Raw genomic sequence first — 21,967 nt, 5'->3', positions numbered from 1 at the left:
TGACCTGAACCCCATAGAGAATCTGTGGGATATTGGGAAGAGAAAGTTGAGAGACGCAAGACCCAACACTCTGGATGAGCTTAAGGCCGCTATCGAAGCATCCTGGGCCTCCATAACACCTCAGCAGTGCCACAGGCTGATTGCCTCCATGCCACGCCGCATTGAAGCATCCTGGGCCTCCATAACACCTCAGCAGTGCCACAGGCTGATTGCCTCCATGCCACGCCGCATTGAAGCAGTCATTTCTGCTTCCCGACCAAGTATTGAGTGCAGAACTGAACATAATTATTTGAAGGTTGGCTTTTTTTGTATTAAAAACACTTTTCTTTTATTGGTCGGATGAAATATGCTATTTTTTTTAGATAGGAATTTTGGGTTTTCATGAGCTGTTTGCCAAAATCATCAATATTAAAGCAATAAAAGGCTTGAACTACTTCAGTTGTGTGTAATGAATCTAAAATATATGAAAGTCTAATGTTTATCAGTACATTACAGAAAATAATGAACTTTATCACAATATGCAAATTTTTTTAGAAGGACCTGTAGGTGATGATGGTTTATGGAGGGGTGTTGTGCCAGGGTGATGTCTGGCATGGCGCTGATTTTAGCTGCCAGCTTTGTGTTGATGCTCTGGATGATGTGTTCAGGGATGTCCTTTCTTGGGAGCAGAGATGACAGGATGATATTACAGCTGGGGAACTTCTGCTGTGCAGTCTCTGCTAGCTGGCTCAGTTGTCCTGCTATCTGCTAGTGCTGGTCCTGGAGGTTATTGGTGCCTGTATGTATGATAATATGGTTGGGTTTGGTGAAATATGGATTACTGATGATGGCTGCTGCTTGTTCGATAGTAGAGCAGCGGATTTTACTGACTCTTTTTCCTGGGAAAAGTTGCGTTGTGTTCAAGTATTTACCATTGGAGTCTATAATCAGAACAGTATCAGGACATGGTGACTTACTGCACCTGTTCGAGTCCGGCCTGCTGCTCGGGCTTCTTGTAGGAAGCTGCTTTGTTGGGGTTCTGGTAATGGTTGGCTCTGTTGTTGGGGTCTGTTGTGGTTGTGTACTTGGGGCTGTCTGCTCTGCCCCCCCTTTTATTACTTTGCTGTTCTTTGCTTTGCTCTCATCTTCTGTTATTTCCATTTGGCAGTTCGTTGATGTATTGGTGTCATGGCTGCTGGCTTTCATTTGGTTCTCACACCCTTCTATCTCTGGGTTCTTCTCCTTGATTAGTGGATAAGTCTGGGTTTTCAGCTTTGCTATCTCCCGTCTCAGTTCTGTGTTTTCTTGCTGCAGTTCTTGTAATTTACCTCTTATTTCCTGCAGGGCTGAGGCCTGTTCACACTTCAGTCTGGTTATCTCTTCAGCTACTTGGTCATTTTCATTTTTGTCACCAGAATTTCTTTGAATCTTCTCTTTAAAGTGTATAAAGTCTCTTTCTAGCTGAGATAAGCAGTCTCTGAGGGTCCCCAGGGAGTGGTGTGAGGAAATAGGAAATGGGGTCTAAGGGGGTCTCTGGTGGTTTTCTCTGTAGGGGTAAGGGGGTCTCTGGTGGTTTTCTCTGTAGGGGTTAGGGGGTCTCTGGTGATTGATTGTCTCTTTAGATTTAGGATCATCACTGCTCTTAGTCAGTTCTTTGTAGGTTTGAGCCTGGACTTTAATATGAGGGAAGATATCTTTAAACTGGCCGAGGTTGTCCTCAGTGCCCTGGATGACTATGGTGCCATTATTGTACACGTTGATGGTGAGTGTGACGTCATTGTCAGTGGGTCTTTTACCCTGATCTGTCGGCCCTTCTTGATGCCACACCTGGTGATATTCTTATAATGCCTGCACAGGCCTGTGTGCCAGGCGGTGGGCTGCTCGCTATAGAAAAGAACATTCGTTTTTCTCTTCTCTTCTTCCTTTAAGGTAAAATCACTGAAAAGGGTTTCTGGTATTTCTCTTATTTTGGCATGTTTTATGGCTCTTCTCGCTTGATTGCTTCTCTGGCCTTCACAGTATGTGATCTCCTGGGTGTCTGACCCCCTGCTGTCTGAGGCTGCAGTCTCCAGCTCTATCCTTTGGTCAGTTACATTCTTTGAGCTTTCTTTTTCTAACTTATCATTTTCTAAATTGTAGTTTTCAATTTTCTGGAAGCTCTCCGTATTCTTTACTTCTATGGGGTGTGCTCTCTAGAAGGACTATTAGAGAGATGATGGAGGGAGCTTTAGATGCCTTCAGATGCTCAGCTCTGTCTGATGCTCCCAGTTGTTTGTTATAGGCAGAGTTCTTGTCTGATCAATAAAATCCTTTTTTTTCCCTTTTATCCTTCTTTGTCCTTATTTTTGGAGATATTTAGTCCTCCTTGTCATCCATGGAGTCAGTATTTTTCAGGTATCTATCTATCTATCAAATCACATCAGCTTTATTGGCAGGACTAAATACATTTTAGCATTGCCAGAGCAAGTGGAAAATAATTGGGTAGGGCTGGTGGGATGGGGGCGGGGGGGGGGGGGGCATGTCCAGGGTGGGGATAAAGGAGTCCATGGTATATCAGGCTCCTCTCAGTCTACGGCAGGCAGTAATATATTGTGCTGCTATGGCCGCTGTGTTCTCCTCTTCCCCCAGCAGTATGGAGAGTCTCTCTTCTTCCATGGAGATGAAGTCTATCTATCTAGTATCTATCTCATTATCTATCTCTTATCTATCTATATATCCATCTATCTCCTATCTATCTATTTATCTCACAGCTGGCATGTTTTCGGCATTGCCCGGGCGTGTCCCCGTCCTCCGTGCTTTCGCTGTGTTGCTCGGTGGATAGATGGACACAATACATGACATTTCAGGTCTGACCATCCAGACTAAACAAGGCAGGTAAACACAATGTGCGGCTGTGTACGGAATCAGAAGGGAAAAGAAACATCCTGTTTGTGCGGATATTTTGTATTTTTGGCCGACGACTTGTAGAAAGAATGACGCGGATTCCTCCTCGTAATTAACCTTTTAAAAGCCAAATCTTCACAGCTACCAATAAACCGTTTTTGGCAAATCTACAACGTCTTGGTTGGAACTAGGCAGTTTGTGCTCCAGTCTCCATCACCCGTCGGGGGGCTGACCAGCGACCCACCGGCTCTGAGGACCCTGAACTTGAGGGACACCATAGATGTTATGTTGTTGGTAGATCCTGATGAAGGCGGTGGATCCTGCCCGCTGCACCCTCTGCCAGCACCGGCCAGGGGCAGCGCCACGCGAAGGCAGAAGGACTTGACTCTCTGAGTTTCACTTCTGGTTTTGATCAGATTCGGGGGGATTTTTACAATTTGAAATAAAATGTCTTTTACTTCCTTTTATCAGAATCACAAGCGTTGTGTGACAGTAAATCAGGAGTGATCCGGACCCTGGAGCTGAAAAGGCACCTCAGCCTCTATGAGTAAACAATCGCTGTAAATGGGGATGTGGGAAAGCTGAGGGTTTGTTACAGATTCTCAATGTGCTGTGCAGGTGAATAGACTCTAGTGTTCTCTGCTATCAGCCATTTCATCCTGTGGGAGGCTGATTGTACTGTGCTACTATGGGAAGGATGATAGAAAGTGCAGAAACCTCCCGGTCCTGCATGATTACTATCCCCTGCCCCCATGACCACTACTTCCCATGATTACTGCTCCCTGCCCCCATGACCACTACTTCCCATGATTACTGCTCCCTACCACCATGACCACTACTTCCCATGATTACTGCTCCCTGCCCCCATGACCACTACTTCCCATGATTACTGCTCCCTGCCCCCATGACCACTACTTCCCATGATTACTGCTCCCTGCCCCCATGAACACTGCTCCCTGCCCGCAAATTATCATTATTGTCTTCTCCCCATGATCACTACACCCTGATCACTATGATCATTACTCTCTGCCCTCATGATCGCTACTTCCTATGATCACTGCTCTCTTCCCCATGAACAATACTCCCGCCCCAATGATCAATATTGTCTGCCCCCCATGATCACTACCCACTGCTCCTAATGATCACTATTGTCTGCTCTCCATGATCACTACTCCCTGCCCCCATGATCACTAGTCCCTGTTCCCATGATCACTACACCCTGCTCCCCATGATCACTACTCCCTACCCCCATGATCACTACTCGCTGCCCCCATGATCACTACTCGCTGCCCCCATGATCACTACTCGCTGCCCCCATGATCACTACTCCTTGCACCCCATGATCTCTACTCCCTATAATCACTATTCTCTACCCCCATGATCACTACTCCCTATAATCACTATTCTCTACCCCCATGATCACTACTCCCTGGCCCCGTGATGACTACTCCTTGCCCCTCATGATCACTACTACCTGCCCCATGATCAGTACTGTCCATAATCACAACTCCTAGCCTCCTATGATCACTACTCCCTACCCCTCATGATCACTACTCTGTATCACATTTCTTCAGTGCTGAGAACCTGCAGAGACACTGACCGATATATCAGCCACTCCAGCATTATAAGCACAGGGTAGTGGCCCTTTAAGGACGGTGACAGTTATTATCCATTTATATAATAGAATGATGTATTACAGGGATAACATTGTAATGGAATAGAGGGATATATACGGGATTAAGAAGCTGGGACCCTAAAGTGACGCCTTACTTGGAGCCCCATTAATGAGGGTTTCCAAGATCTTCCAGCTCATTCACGCAAAGCCTATGTTTATCCCTTCCAATTATCAGCCATCTAATTCAGTCATCACTACCTGTCATTCCCTAGTTGTTGTGAAACTACAACTCCCAGTATGTCGGCTTTCAGGTCATGCTGTGAGTTGTAGTTTCACAACAGACGAAAAGTGAGAGCTTGAAAAAAATTTGATCTAATCATTTAATGTACATCTTGGGGAATCCCTGGTATCCACATTTAGAGAACCTTACAGATAGGTATCTTTTATTTAAGTGGAGTTCCCCTTTAGGATTAGACCTGCTAAAGTGCCCTACAGAAAACTCATCCAGGATACATTACAAGTAATCAATATGATCATCACATTACAGGGGGGGGGTCGGAGGTCTTACCTTCAATGTGTCTCCCTTGCTGAACGGCAGCTCGTCCCTTTCGGTGGTCTTAAAGTTGTATATGGCCATAGCCTCCATGTCGTCTGGTCGGAGAACCTCTGACACTCAGCGGGTTAAATGACCACTAGCAGCAGATGACATGCACTGGTGGAAAATCTGTGGGTGGGTGACAGCCTCCGCTGGGCTCTCAAGTGTTGAAGAAGCGCACAGAGCTCTCGGTAGTGGAAACCAAGTCATGCATGTCTAAGATTGGAGGCTGGGCCGGGGAAATTCAGAGTGGAGGGTGCTACCTAAATTCAGTGCCGGGTCCAGATATGAAGTCGCCAGCCCGTGCCTAGAACACAAGAAGAAAGTGCAAAATATTACACGTACTGATGTATTCACCCCCCTCTATTGCTATGTAGCACCTATGGCCATACTAATATACACCAACTGCTTAAGAAGCAATTCCCAAATATAAGCCGCGACCTGAAGCAGACCTCACTACAGAGCATAAGCATGCTGAGAGTTGTAGTCTTGCAATAGCTATTACCGCAGGGGTAAGGACATGAAACTCCCTGCGGCTGCGAGTGGATATAGACAGCTTGTCTGTTGTGATGGTTGTCAGCACATCACAGCCGTCCTCTAGTATTGACAGGTGCTATACCTGACACCTAACCTATAACAGGGAGAAAAGGTGACCTGTCCCTTTAATACATGAGACACGCATATGGCGGTTGTATACACTCTATTATGTTACGACGTAGTGTTGCGATATTGCAAATTTTTGCCGCATGGCATCCATGTGCCCAAAGTTGCCTAAGTTTGCACCTGTCACAGATAAAATCACATTCACTGCACAACCCTCCGGACTTACCTCAGGCCCCTGCTGACGAGAATGCGAAATCTCAAGCTGCAGTTTTATCTCCGCTCTGCTGAGTCTGCAAAGGAAGAGACTTTTCTCTCACACAAAGTCTTAAGACTTTTTTTTCAGATAAAGACAAACAGGATGTTACTGCAAAACACTCTGCCAAGACACAAGGCCGCATGAGGGTCCACGGAAGGTCCAAAACATCAGCCCCGCCATACAGTTGTCATTGAGGAACCGGCCCCGTGCTTTATCTGATACAGAGAGTACAGCGACTACATCTGCACAATGCTTATCAATTATAATGATTAGTAGTATAGCAGTTATATCTATGTGCATAGGAGCAGTATTATAGCAGTTATATCTATGTGCATAGGAGCAGTATTATAGTAGTTATATTCTTGTACATAGGAGACAGTATTTTAGTAGTTATATTCTTGTACATAGGAGCAGTATTATAGTAGTTATATTCTTGTACATAGGAGGCAGTATTATAGTAGTTATATTCTTGTACATAGGAGGCAGTATTATAGTAGTTATATTCCTGTACATAGGAGCAGTATTATAGTAGTTATATTCTTGTACATAGGAGCAGTATTATAGTAGTTATATTCTTGTACATAGGAGGCAGTATTATAGTAGTTATATCCTTGTACATAGGAGGCAGTATTATAGCAGTTATATCTATGTGCATAGGAGCAGTATTATAGCAGTTATATCTATGTGCATAGGAGCAGTATTATAGTAGTTATATTCTTGTACATAGGAGCAGTATTATAGTAGTTATATTCTTGTACATAGGAGCAGTATTATAGTAGTTATATTCTTGTACATAGGAGGCAGTATTATAGTAGTTATATTCTTGCACATAGGACGCAGTATTATAGTAGTTATATTCTTGTACATAGGAGCAGTATTATAGTAGTTATATTCTTGTACATAGGAGGCAGTATTATAGTAGTTATATTCGTGTACATAGGAGGTAGTATTATAGTAGTTATATTCTTGTACATAGGAGGCAGTATTATAGTAGTTATATCCTTGTACATAGGAGCAGTATTATAGTAGTTATATTCTTGTACATAGGAGGCAGTATTATAGTAGTTATATTCGTGTACATAGGAGGTAGTATTATAGTAGTTATATTCTTGTACATAGGAGGCAGTATTATAGTAGTTATATCCTTGTACATAGGAGCAGTATTATAGTAGTTATATTCTTGTACATAGGAGGCAGTATTATAGTAGTTATATTCGTGTACATAGGAGGAGTATTACAGTAGTTATATTCTTGCAAGTAGGAGGCAGTATTATAGTAGTTACATTCTTGTATGTAGGAGCAGTATTATAGTAGTTATATTCTTGTACATAGGAGGCAGTATTATAGTAGATATATTCTTGCACTTAGGAGCAGTATTATAGTAGTTATATTCTTGTACATAGGGGGCAGTATTATAGTAGTTATATTTTTGTACATAGGAGGCAGTATTATAGTAGTTATATTCATGTACATAGGAGCAGTATTATAGTAGTTATATTCTTGTACATAGGGGGCAGTATTATAGTAGTTATATTTTTGTACATAGGAGGCAGTATTATAGTAGTTATATTCTTGTACATAGGAGCAGTATTATAATAGTTATATTCCTGTACATAGGAGGCAGTATTATAGTAGTTATATTTTTGTACATAGGAGGCAGTATTATAGTAGTTATATTCTTGTACATAGGAGGCAGTATTATAGTAGTTATATTCTTGTACATAGGGGCAGTATTATAGTAGTTATATTCTTGTACATAGGAGGCAGTATTATAGTAGTAATATTCTTGTACATAGGAACAGTATTATAGTAGTTATATTCCTGTACATAGGAGCAGTTTTATAGTAGTTTTATTCTTGTACATAAGAACAGTATTATAGTAGTTATATTCTTGTCCATTATCCTCACTGTTTAGCATTTCATGCAAAGTGCATTACCGCTCATGAGATGCTAAACAGTGAGATTAATGGACCTCAGGTGCTTATATGAACCACTTACACACTGTCAATGCCATAGCAACAGTGTGCACTTTTATTAAGTTATATATGGATGTCAGTAATCTACATGTGCTATGTTCCAGAAATGATTTGCTAAGTTGGTTGTATCCTGTATGTAACTGATGCCACAGCTCTTGCTCTGAGATCACATTTTACATTTAACAAGAGTAAAACTGTTCTCATGGCTCCCCCTAGTGACCATTACTGGGTACTGCAAGAAACTTCATTATCTCACCCATTCTCAGTGCAAGAATTGGAGCCCTCTGTTCTCTAGCTGTTGGGAAACTAAAACCCTCAGCATGATTTACCCAACAGCTTAATTAGTTCACATTAGTCTCTGTCTATATCCTGTGGGGTTTACAATGTAATCCCTCGCAGAGAATAAATGCAGAGGAAAATAATTCATCTAATCCGTGCAAAAATAGTAATTCACAAACTCCAGACAGGTTGTTCCCTTTTGGCATTTGAATTTAGGACCCAGTGATGTAATGCAGAGAACATTTGTAGATGAAGAAGCTTCCCATTTAGGCTAGCTTCAGCCTAGCGCTAGGAATCTGGGAACATCCCGTCGGATCTCTCTGCATTCCGCCATTGCTGTTTGAAGTCTCTGTCCGGTCCCATTTACTATAATGGGGACTGGCGGAGATCCGGCCGCAACCCTGCAAATATACCAAGAAATTACCTGCTGGATCCCTAGCACTGGTGTCAAGCTAGTCTCATGCCTCATTCACACGTCAGTGTTTGGTCAGTGATTCACATCAGTGATTGTGAGGCAAAACCAGTGTCATCATCTCAAGAAGTCAATGCAAAAAGTTTGTGTGTTTAATTGTTACTAGAAGAGAACCCGGCAATGAAGGGTGTGTGTTGTTTAAAGATATCCACAGCGCCCCCATAACAGTGACATCCACAGCGCCCCCATAACAGTGACCTCCACAGCGCCCCCATAACAGTGACATCCACAGTGCCTCCATAACAGTGACATCCACAGTGCCCCCATAACAGTGACACCTACAGTGCCCCCATTACTGTGACATCCACAGCGCCCCCATAACAGTGACCTCCACAGCGCCCCCATAACAGTGACATCCACAGCGCCCCCATAACAGTGACCTCCACAGTGCCCCCATAACAGTGACATCCACAGTGCCCCCATAACAGTGACATCCACAGCACTCCCATAACTGTGACATCCACAGCGCTCCCATAACATGACCTCCGCAGTGCCCCCATAACAACTGTGACATCCACAGCGCCCCATAACAGTGACATCCACAGCGCTCCCATAACATTGACATCCACAGTGCCTCCATAACAGTGACATCCACAGTGCCCCATAACAGTGACACCCACAGTGCCCCCATTACTGTGACATCCACAGCACTCCCATAACTGTGACATCCACAGCGCTCCCATAACAGTGACCTCCGCAGTGCCCCATAACAGTGACATCCACAGTGCCCACATAACAGTGACCTCCGCAGTGCCCCCCTAACAGTGACATCCACAGCGCCCCCATATACAGCTGTACATCCACAGTGCCCTATAAACAGTGACATCCACAGTGCCCCATAACAGTGTACATCCCACAGTGCCCATTAACAAGTGACTCCACAGATGTCCCCCATAAACAGTGACCATCCACAGTGTCCTCCCATAACAGTCGAACATCCACAGTGCCCCCATAACAGAGTGACCTCTGCAGTGCCCCCATAACAGTGCATCGCACAGTACCCCATACAGTGACATCCACAGCACCTCCATAACAGGGACATCCACCAGTGCCCCCCTAACAGTGCCATTCCACAGTAGTCCCATAACAGGGGACATCCACAGTGCCCCATAACAGTGACATCCACAGTGCCCCCATAACATGATGACATTCCCACAGTGCTCCATAACAGTGAGCATCCACAAGTGCCCCCATAACAGTGACATCACCCCCCCCAGTGTCCCCCATAAAAGTTGACATTCCACGTTTGGTCCCCATAACAGTGCCCTCCACAGGCCCAAACAGTGACATCCCACAGTGCCCCCATAAACAGTGACATCCACCAGCTGCTCCCCCTAACACAGTGACATCCACAGCTGCCCCCATAAACAGCTGACATCCACAGGTCTCCCTATAACAGTGACATCCACAGCGCCCCCATAACAGTGACATCCACAGCTGCCCCAATAACAAGTGACAGCCCCCGTGCCTCCATAACAGTGACATCCACGCTGCCCCCATCACAGTGACAATCCACAGTGCCCCCTATAACAGTGACATAACAGTGCCCCCATAACAGTGACCTCCACAGTGCCCCATAACAGTGGACATCCACATGTGCCCCCATAACCAGTGACATCCACAGTGCCACCCATAACAGTGACATCACAAGTGCCCCCATAACAGTGACATCCACAGCGCCCCCATAACAGTGACATCCACAGTGCCCCATAACAGTGACATCCACAGTGCCCCATAACAGTGACATCCACAGCGCCCCATAACAGTGACATCCACAGGTCCACCAGCCCCCCATAACAGTGACCATCCACAGCACCTCCATAACAGTGACATCCACAGTGCCCCCACAACAGTGCCTCCCCAGTGCCCTCCATAACAGTGACATCCACAGCGCCCCCATAACAGTGACAAATCCACGCCGCCCCATAACAGTGACATCCACAGCGCCCCCATAACATGACATCCACAGCGCTCTCCATAACAGTGACTCCCAGCGCCCTTCCATAACAGTGACATCCACAGTGCCTCCATACAGTGTACATCCACAGCGCCCCCATAACAGTGACCTTCCACAAGCGCCCATACAGTGACATCCACAGCGCCCCATAACAGTGACATCCACAGCACCCTATAACAGTGACATCCACAGTGCTCCCATAACAGTGACATCCACAGCGCCCTATAACAGTGACATCCACAGTGCTCCCTAACAGTGACATCCACAGTGCCCCATAACAGTGACATCCACAGTTGCCCCCATAACAGTGACATCCACAGCGCCCCATACAGTGACCTCCACAGTGCCCCCATAACAGTGACATCCACAGTGCCCCCATAACAGTGACATCCACATGGAGACTTAAAGGACTATCCCACCGCCCTGGTGTCTCTATCCACGGTGGCCGTCAGGTGGACTCATGAGGTGGCTGGCGCCACAAAGTTACATTATGAACTAATAATTGGGAGAGACTTCCCCGGTTTCACATCACTGTGACCTGAGGCGAGAGTCACCAATACACATGAGACAGGAATAACCCTAGCAGAGTGGCCCGGCTCAGGGGAGAGACCAGAACCCTGGGAACCTGAGACCGAAGGGCCAGCGGTAGGGATAACTGCCACTTTGGTGGAAGAGGCAGAGACAACCCCGCTAAGTGTGATAGTGGGAGACGTGGAGGACTTGCAGAACTTAACGTCTCCGGAATTTTTTTGGGTACAGCACAGCACCAGGAAAATGTGGTAGTAGTTGAGGGTGAGCCGCAACAGCCGGGGGCTAAGTCTATGTTTCCCCGTTTTGTGGTTCAACAGGAAATGCTCTACCGGATAAATCAACTACGGGGTGAGCATATTGAACAATTGATGGTGCCCAAGACGTACCGCAAGCTCATGTTGGAGTTAGCCCACCAACATGTTCTTGTGGGACACCTTGGCCAGCAGAAAACGCGGGACTGGATTCTACAGCGGTTCTACTGACCCAGTGTGTTCAGAGAGGTGGAAGAGTATTGCAAGTCTTGCCCAACCTGCTAGATAACCAGCCCCCAGTCACATTTCCATAGTCCACTGGTCCTTCTCCCGATTATTGAGGTTCCATTCAAGCGGATCACTATGGATCTCATAGGACCAGTACCGAAGTCCGCTAGAGGGCACCAACACATCTTGGTAGTCCTGGACTATGCCACTCGATACCCGGAGGCGGTGCCGCTGCAACATACCTCGGCCAAACTCATAGCCGAAGAGTTAGTGGAGATGTTTTCCCGAGTGGGCCTACCTAAAGAAATTCTGACCGACCAGGGGACCACTTTTATGTTAAAAGTCATGAGGGAACTCAGTAAACTACTACAGATAAAATAGTTGCGGACGTCCGTCTATCACCCGCAAACGGGCGGCCTGGTAGAAAGATTTAATCAAACCTTGAAAAACATGTTACAGCGGGTGGTGTCTAAAGATAGAAGGGATTGGGATCTTCTACTGCCCTATCTCATGTTCGCAGTGTGAGAGGTGCCCGAGGCCTCTCGCCCTTCGAACTGCTGTATGTCCGACATCCTCGCAGTCTGTTGGACATAGCCAAAGAGGCGTGGGAACAACAACCCACACCACATAAAAGTGTGATTGAGTATGTCACTCAAATGCAAGAGCGGATAGAGACAGTGTTGCCGCTGGTTAGGGAACATATGGAGGCAGCCCAGCGAGTCCAGAGTAGGGTCTATAATCGCCAGGGTCAGGTTCGGAATTTTAACCCGGGAGATCGGGTTTTGGTTCTGGTGCCGACGGTGGACAGTAAGTTCCTGGCTAGGTGGCAGGGTCCCTACGAAGTGCTCAAAAAAGTTGGGGAGGTAACCTACAAGGTACTTCAGCCCAGGCGGAGAAAGCCAGAGCAGGTGTACCATGTAAACTTATTGAAACCATGGAACGATAGGGAGATCAGTACAGACAACAGCCCCCGGCCGGGTTTTCTTGGGGTAGAGTTTCCAGTCCCACGGTCTGATACGAGGGAAGCAGTTGCCACAGTAAAGATTGCTGATAGCCTTTCCTCTAAACAGACTCAGGAAGCCAGGGAGTTCGTCAACAGAAACACGGATGTGTTTTCAGACCTCCCTGGACGCACTTCTATCATCCGAAATGACATTGTCACTGAGCCTCAGGCCAGAATCTGGTTTAAACCATACCGGGTACCTGAGTTGCGGCGATAAGCCATCTCAGAAGAAGTGCAGCTGATGTTACAGCTAGGTGTCATCAAGGAGTCAAAAAGTGAATGGGCCAGTCCGATAGTCTTAATACCCAAGCCAGATGGGACAATACGATTCTGTAACGACTTTCGCAAACTTAATGAGGTTTCCAAGTTTGAGGCATATCCCATGCCCCGAGTGGATGAGCTTATTGAGAAGTTAGGCCAAGCCCGTTATTTTTCTGTGTTGAACCTCACCAAAGGGTACTGGCATGTACCCTTGATGGAGGCTGCCAAAGAAAAAACTGCCTTTATCACGCCAAAGGGGCTGTATCAGTACAAGGTATTACCCTTTGGTCTACATGGCGCTTCCGCCATGTTTCAAAGTACTCCGTCCACATCGTCGGTACGCTTCGGCGTACCTGGACGATATCGTTATCCACAGTACTGACTGGGAAAGTCACCTACCTAAGTACAGGCTATAGTGGACTCCCTTAGGAAGGCTGTCTTAACTGCTAACCCAAAAAAGTGCGCAATAGGGTTAGAAGAGACCAAGTACCTGGGGTATGTAATTGGGCGTGAAATGATCAAACCTTAGGTGAACAAAATTGAGGCAATTCGGAATTGGTCCCGACCTGTCCCTACTCGGCAAGAAAAGTTGTTCCTGGGAATAGTGGGGTACTATATGAGGTTTGTTCCCCACTTTGCTACAGTCGCCGCACCATTGACAGGCCTTTTGAAGGGACGCAAGTCAGTGACGGTCCACTGGAATGAGCAGGCGGAAAAGGCTTTCTCCGCTTTGAAGTCGGCCCTGTGTGGGTCCCCAGTTTTGGTGACGCCCGACTTCAAAAGGGAGTTTATAGTACAGACTGATGCCTCCGAAGTAGGCCTCGGTACTGTACTGTCTCAGAAAGTCAACAGGGCGGAGCATCCCGTTGTCTTCCTCAGCCGGAAGCTTAACCCAGCCGAGACCAGGTATAGTATAGTGGAGAGAGTGCCTGGCTATCAAGTGGGCACTCGAGTCTCTCTGCTATTATTTGTTGGGGAGAAAGTTTCGTCTGGTGACCGACCGCTCCCCTCTCAAATGGATGAGCCAGGCCAAGAACAGAAATGCCCAGGTCACCCGGTGGTCTCTGTCTTTGCGAAATTTCAAGTTTTTGGTGAACACAGGGCAGGCCGGTTACTAGAAAACGCAGATGCCCTGTCCCGGGTACCGCGTTTAATGTGTGTCCACCCTCAGGGTTGAACAAAGGGGGGAAGTATGTATGAAGGAACAAGGGATCGTCATTGATGGGCGGTATGTGTCACCGAGGTTCCTGCCTCGGTGAGGTAAGAGCCGTTTTTTTCCCCCTGAAATGTCATTATTGCAGTCTGACACTTCAGCTGGTTAGTATGGCTGTAAAGGCTCATACTGGGAGTAGCCAAAGTGCTGGATGGGTGGCTACTCCCCACGTTCCAGGCCGGGTCTTGGGAGGCTTATAAAAAGCAGTCAGCACTGTCAGGTGGTGTGGATTATCCTCCATCTCACAGTGAAGCTGTGGAGTCTCTGTGTTCTGGGATCTGAAGATGTGTGCCATGCAGGGGCGTAGCTAAAGGCTCATGGGCCCTGGTACAGAAGTTCAGCTTGAGGCCCCTTTCCCTCAGTGCTTTGTGGCCAGGGGTAGGGAAGCACATTGCCTCAGTGCTGCCTGAGGGAAAATTGAAACGGCAACCCCACCATGCCAAATTCTTGACCTTACCCCTTCCCTCTAGCCAGAGGAGCAACTTGACCTGCATGCACTTTATATAATAACAGTGTCTTCTTTTGCGGCACAAGGGTCTTTGGGCCCCTCAGGCTCCTGGGCCCGGTAGAGACTGCTACCGCTGCACCCCCTATAGCTATGCCCCTGGTGCCGTGCTAAAGGGCTGAGAGCCACATGCTGGAAAACAGGCCCCAAAGCCTGCTGGGGACCGCTGATGAAAAACTGCTCACAAGGTGAATGCTTTGTAGTTGCATCTATACTGCGTCCGCTAACCTGCCTACAGGGGGCACAGCTGGGCATATTACTGAGAGAGGGCACAGCTGGACATATTACCGTCAGGGGACACAGCTGGGAATATTACTGTCAGGGGGCACAGCCGAGCATATTACGATCAGGGGCAACATATCTGGGTATAACTACTGTGAGAGGGCACAGCTGGGCATATTACTGTGAGGGAGCACAGCTGGGAATATTACTGTCAGGGGGCACAGACGAGCATATTACTATCAGGGGCAACATATCTGGGTATAACTACTGTGACAGGGCACAGCTGGGCATATTACTGTGAGGGAGCACATCTGGGCATATTACTGTGAGGGAGCACATCTGGGCATATTACTGTGAGGGAGCACATCTGGGCATATTACTGTGAGGGAGCACATCTGGGCATATTACTGTGAGGGAGCACATCTGGGCATATTACTGTGAGGGAGCACATCTGGGCATATTACTGTGAGGGAGCACATCTGGGCATATTACTGTGAGGGAGCACAGCTGGGCATATTACTGTGAGGGAGCACAGCTGGGCATATTACTTTGAGGGGGCACATAACTTGGCATAACTACTGTGAGGGGGCGCATATCTGGCCATAATTACTGTGAGGGGGCGCATATCATAGTACTTATGTTTTGGGTGGAGTTAGAGGCGTGGCCTAGTGCAGAAAAAAATTGCCCTAGTGTCCGTCTTCTTTCTTTTTAAAAGTTGGGAGGTATGCCGCCCCCTTAACAGTGACCTCCACAGCTCACTGCCCCCTTAACAGTGACCTCCACAGCTCACTGCCCCCTTAACAGTGACCTCCACAGCTCACTGCCCCCTTAACAGTGACCTCCACAGCTCACTGCCCCCTTAACAATGACCTCCACAGCTCACTGCCCCCTTAACAATGACCTCCACAGCTCACTGCCCCCTTAACAGTGACCTCCACAGCTCACTGCCCCCTTAACAGTGACCTCCACAGCTCACTGCCCACTTAACAGTGACCTCCACAGCTCACTGCCCACTTAACAGTGACCTCTACAGCTCACTGCCCCCTTAACAGTGACCTCCACAGCTCACTGCCCCCTTAACAGTGACCTCCACAGCTCACTGCCCACTTAACAGTGACCTCCACAGCTCACTGCCCACTTAACAGTGACCTCCACAGCTCACTGCCCCCTTAACAGTGACCTCCACAGCTCACTGCCCACTTAACAGTGACCTCCACAGCTCACTGCCCACTTAACAGTGACCTCTACAGCTCACTGCCCCCTTAACAGTGACCTCCACAGCTCACTGCCCCCTTAACAGTGACCTCCACAGCTCACTGCCCCCTTAACAGTGACCTCCACAGCTCACTGCCCCCTTAACAGTGACCTCCACAGCTCACTGCCCCCTTAACAATGACCTCCACAGCTCACTGCCCCCTTAACAGTGACCTCCACAGCTCACTGCCCCCTTAACAGTGACCTCCACAGCTCACTGCCCCCTTAACAGTGACCTCCACAGCTCACTGCCCCCTTAACAATGACCTCCACAGCTCACTGCCCCCTTAACAATGACCTCCACAGCTCACTGCCACCTTAACAGTGACCTCCACAGCTCACTGCCCCCTTAACAATGACCTCCACAGCTCACTGCCCCCTTAACAGTGACCTCCACAGCTCACTGCCCCCTTAACAATGACCTCCACAGCTCACTGCCCCCTTAACAGTGACCTCCACAGCTCACTGCCCCCTTAACAATGACCTCCACAGCTCACTGCCCCCTTAACAATGACCTCCACAGCTCACTGCCCCCCTTAACAATGACCTCCACAGCTCACTGCCCCCTTAACAGTGACCTCCACAGCTCACTGCCCCCTTAACAGTGACCTCCACAGCTCACTGCCCCCTTAACAGTGACCTCCACAGCTCACTGCCCCCTTAACAGTGACCTCCACAGCTCACTGCCCACTTAACAGTGACCTCCACAGCTCACTGCCCACTTAACAGTGACCTCCACAGCTCACTGCCCCCTTAACAGTGACCTCCACAGCTCACTGCCCACTTAACAGTGACCTCCACAGCTCACTGCCCACTTAACAGTGACCTCCACAGCTCACTGCCCCCCTTAACAGTGACCTCCACAGCTCACTGCCCCCTTAACAGTGACCTCCACAGCTCACTGCCCCCTTAACAGTGACCTCCACAGCTCACTGCCCCCTTAACAGTGACCTCCACAGCTCACTGCCCCCTTAACAATGACCTCCACAGCTCACTGCCCACTTAACAATGACCTCCACAGCTCACTGCCCCCTTAACAATGACCTCCACAGCTCACTGCCCCCTTAACAGTGACCTCCACAGCTCACTGCCCCTTAACAATGACCTCCACAGCTCACTGCCCCCTTAACAATGACCTCCACAGCTCACTGCCCCCTTAACAATGACCTCCACAGCTCACTGCCCCCTTAACAGTGACCTCCACAGCTCACTGCCCCCTTAACAATGACCTCCACAGCTCACTGCCCCCTTAACAGTGACCTCCACAGCTCACTGCCCCCTTAACAATGACCTCCACAGCTCACTGCCCCCTTAACAGTGACCTCCACAGCTCACTGCCCCCTTAACAATGACCTCCACAGCTCACTGCCCCCTTAACAATGACCTCCACAGCTCACTGCCCCCTTAACAGTGACCTCCACAGCTCACTGCACCTTAACAGTGACCTCCACAGCTCACTGCCCCCTTAACAATGACCTCCACAGCTCACTGCCCCCTTAACAGTGACCTCCACAGCTCACTGCCCCCTTAACAGTGACCTCCACAGCTCACTGCCCCCTTAACAGTGACCTCCACAGCTCACTGCCCCCTTAACAGTGACCTCCACAGCTCACTGCTCCCTTAACAATGACCTCCACAGCTCACTGCCCCCTTAACAGTGACCTCCACAGCTCACTGCCCCCTTAACAGTGACCTCCACAGCTCACTGCCACCTTAACAGTGACCTCCACAGCTCACTGCCCCCTTAACAATGACCTCCACAGCTCACTGCCCCCTTAACAGTGACCTCCACAGCTCACTGCCCCCTTAACAGTGACCTCCACAGCTCACTGCCCCTTAACAATGACCTCCACAGCTCACTGCCCCCTTAACAGTGACCTCCACAGCTCACTGCCCCCTTAACAATGACCTCCACAGCTCACTGCCCCCTTAACAATGACCTCCACAGCTCACTGCCCCCCTTAACAGTGACCTCCACAGCTCACTGCCCCCTTAACAGTGACCTCCACAGCTCACTGCCCCCTTAACAGTGACCTCCACAGCTCACTGCCCCCTTAACAGTGACCTCCACAGCTCACTGCCCCCTTAACAGTGACCTCCACAGCTCACTGCCCCCCTTAACAGTGACCTCCACAGCTCACTGCCCCCTTAACAATGACCTCCACAGCTCACTGCCCCCTTAACAGTGACCTCCAGAACACTACGCTCTCTTAACAGTGACCTCCACAGCTCACTGCCCCCTTAACAATGACCTCCACAGCTCACTGCCCCCTTAACAGTGACCTCCACAGCTCACTGCCCCCTTAACAATGACCTCCACAGCTCACTGCCCCCTTAACAATGACCTCCACAGCTCACTGCCCCCTTAACAATGACCTCCACAGCTCACTGCTCCCTTAACAGTGACCTCCACAGCTCACTGCCCCCTTAACAGTGACCTCCACAGCTCACTGCCCACTTAACAATGACCTCCACAGCTCACTGCCCCTTAACAGTGACCTCCACAGCTCACTGCCCCCTTAACAGTGACCTCCACAGCTCACTGCCCCCTTAACAGTGACCTCCACAGCTCACTGCCCCCTTAACAGTGACCTCCACAGCTCACTGCCCCCTTAACAGTGACCTCCACAGCTCACTGCTCCCTTAACAATGACCTCCACAGCTCACTGCCCCCTTAACAGTGACCTCCACAGCTCACTGCCCCCTTAACAGTGACCTCCACAGCTCACTGCCACCTTAACAGTGACCTCCACAGCTCACTGCCCCCTTAACAATGACCTCCACAGCTCACTGCCCCCTTAACAGTGACCTCCACAGCTCACTGCCCCCTTAACAGTGACCTCCACAGCTCACTGCCCCCTTAACAATGACCTCCACAGCTCACTGCCCCCTTAACAGTGACCTCCACAGCTCACTGCCCCCTTAACAATGACCTCCACAGCTCACTGCCCCCTTAACAATGACCTCCACAGCTCACTGCCCCCTTAACAGTGACCTCCACAGCTCACTGCCCCCTTAACAGTGACCTCCACAGCTCACTGCCCCCTTAACAGTGACCTCCACAGCTCACTGCCCCCTTAACAGTGACCTCCACAGCTCACTGCCCCCTTAACAGTGACCTCCACAGCTCACTGCCCCCTTAACAATGACCTCCACAGCTCACTGCCCCCTTAACAGTGACCTCCAGAACACTACGCTCTCTTAACAGTGACCTCCACAGCTCACTGCCCCCTTAACAATGACCTCCACAGCTCACTGCCCCCTTAACAGTGACCTCCACAGCTCACTGCCCCCTTAACAATGACCTCCACAGCTCACTGCCCCCTTAACAATGACCTCCACAGCTCACTGCCCCCTTAACAATGACCTCCACAGCTCACTGCCCCCTTAACAATGACCTCCACAGCTCACTGCCCCCTTAACAATGACCTCCAGAACACTACGCTCTCTTAACAGTGACCTCCACAGCTCACTGCCCCCTTAACAGTGACCTCCACAGCTCACTGCCCCCTTAACAATGACCTCCACAGCTCACTGCCCCCTTAACAGTGACCTCCACAGCTCACTGCCCCCTTAACAGTGACCTCCACAGCTCACTGCCCCCTTAACAGTGACCTCCACAGCTCACTGCCCCCTTAACAATGACCTCCACAGCTCACTGCCCCCTTAACAATGACCTCCACAGCTCACTGCCACCTTAACAGTGACCTCCACAGCTCACTGCCCCCTTAACAATGACCTCCACAGCTCACTGCCCCCTTAACAGTGACCTCCACAGCTCACTGCCCCCTTAACAATGACCTCCACAGCTCACTGCCCCCTTAACAGTGACCTCCACAGCTCACTGCCCCCTTAACAATGACCTCCACAGCTCACTGCCCCCTTAACAATGACCTCCACAGCTCACTGCCCCCTTAACAATGACCTCCACAGCTCACTGCCCCCTTAACAGTGACCTCCACAGCTCACTGCCCCCTTAACAGTGACCTCCACAGCTCACTGCCCCCTTAACAGTGACCTCCACAGCTCACTGCCCCCTTAACAGTGACCTCCACAGCTCACTGCCCACTTAACAGTGACCTCCACAGCTCACTGCCCACTTAACAGTGACCTCCACAGCTCACTGCCCCCTTAACAGTGACCTCCACAGCTCACTGCCCACTTAACAGTGACCTCCACAGCTCACTGCCCACTTAACAGTGACCTCCACAGCTCACTGCCCCCTTAACAGTGACCTCCACAGCTCACTGCCCCCTTAACAGTGACCTCCACAGCTCACTGCCCCCTTAACAGTGACCTCCACAGCTCACTGCCCCCTTAACAGTGACCTCCACAGCTCACTGCCCCCTTAACAATGACCTCCACAGCTCACTGCCCACTTAACAATGACCTCCACAGCTCACTGCCCCCTTAACAATGACCTCCACAGCTCACTGCCCCTTAACAGTGACCTCCACAGCTCACTGCCCCCTTAACAATGACCTCCACAGCTCACTGCCCCCTTAACAATGACCTCCACAGCTCACTGCCCCCTTAACAATGACCTCCACAGCTCACTGCCCCCTTAACAGTGACCTCCACAGCTCACTGCCCCCTTAACAATGACCTCCACAGCTCACTGCCCCCTTAACAGTGACCTCCACAGCTCACTGCCCCCTTAACAATGACCTCCACAGCTCACTGCCCCCTTAACAGTGACCTCCACAGCTCACTGCCCCCTTAACAATGACCTCCACAGCTCACTGCCCCCTTAACAATGACCTCCACAGCTCACTGCCCCCTTAACAGTGACCTCCACAGCTCACTGCCACCTTAACAGTGACCTCCACAGCTCACTGCCCCCTTAACAATGACCTCCACAGCTCACTGCCCCCTTAACAGTGACCTCCACAGCTCACTGCCCCCTTAACAATGACCTCCACAGCTCACTGCCCCCTTAACAGTGACCTCCACAGCTCACTGCCCCCTTAACAATGACCTCCACAGCTCACTGCCCCCTTAACAATGACCTCCACAGCTCACTGCCCCCTTAACAATGACCTCCACAGCTCACTGCTCCCTTAACAGTGACCTCCACAGCTCACTGCCCCCTTAACAGTGACCTCCACAGCTCACTGCCCACTTAACAATGACCTCCACAGCTCACTGCCCCCTTAACAGTGACCTCCACAGCTCACTGCCCCCTTAACAGTGACCTCCACAGCTCACTGCCCCCTTAACAGTGACCTCCACAGCTCACTGCCCCCTTATCAGTGACCTCCACAGCTCACTGCCCCCTTAACAGTGACCTCCACAGCTCACTGCTCCCTTAACACTGACCTCCACAGCTCACTGCCCCCTTAACAGTGACCTCCACAGCTCACTGCCCCCTTAACAGTGACCTCCACAGCTCACTGCCACCTTAACAGTGACCTCCACAGCTCACTGCCCCCTTAACAATGACCTCCACAGCTCACTGCCCCTTAACAGTGACCTCCACAGCTCACTGCCCCCTTAACAGTGACCTCCACAGCTCACTGCCCCCTTAACAATGACCTCCACAGCTCACTGCCCCCTTAACAGTGACCTCCACAGCTCACTGCCCCCTTAACAATGACCTCCACAGCTCACTGCCCCCTTAACAATGACCTCCACAGCTCACTGCCCCCTTAACAGTGACCTCCACAGCTCACTGCCCCCTTAACAGTGACCTCCACAGCTCACTGCCCCCTTAACAGTGACCTCCACAGCTCACTGCCCCCTTAACAGTGACCTCCACAGCTCACTGCCCCCTTAACAGTGACCTCCACAGCTCACTGCCCACTTAACAGTGACCTCCACAGCTCACTGCCCCCTTAACAGTGACCTCCACAGCTCACTGCCCCCTTAACAATGACCTCCACAG

General features: G+C 49.5%; 1 protein-coding gene across 4 annotated transcripts in view; it reads right to left on the bottom strand.

The window, feature by feature from the left end:
* The window catches only part of LOC122945586 (GRB2 related adaptor protein), a 47,381-nt gene extending 41,368 nt beyond the window's left edge, over positions 1-6,013 (bottom strand). For 2 of the 4 annotated variants that reach the window (XM_044304667.1, XM_044304668.1), the window contains exons 1-2: positions 5,902-6,013; positions 5,046-5,379 (exon numbers count right to left, since the gene is read on the bottom strand). In XM_044304667.1, coding sequence (XP_044160602.1) covers positions 5,046-5,123 — 78 coding nt within the window. In that variant the 5' untranslated portion in view covers positions 5,124-5,379; positions 5,902-6,013. The remainder of the gene's footprint in view (positions 1-5,045; positions 5,380-5,901) is intronic. The other 2 variants (XM_044304665.1, XM_044304666.1) reach the window with 1 other exon arrangement.
* Between the last annotated feature and the right edge of the window lie 15,954 nt (positions 6,014-21,967).

This window comes from Bufo gargarizans, chromosome 8 (genome assembly GCF_014858855.1).
Source record: "Bufo gargarizans isolate SCDJY-AF-19 chromosome 8, ASM1485885v1, whole genome shotgun sequence".
Taxonomy (NCBI): Eukaryota; Metazoa; Chordata; class Amphibia; order Anura; family Bufonidae; genus Bufo; species Bufo gargarizans.
The sequence above is the reverse complement of the archived record's forward strand: the minus strand, read 5'-3'. Positions and strand labels throughout refer to the sequence as shown.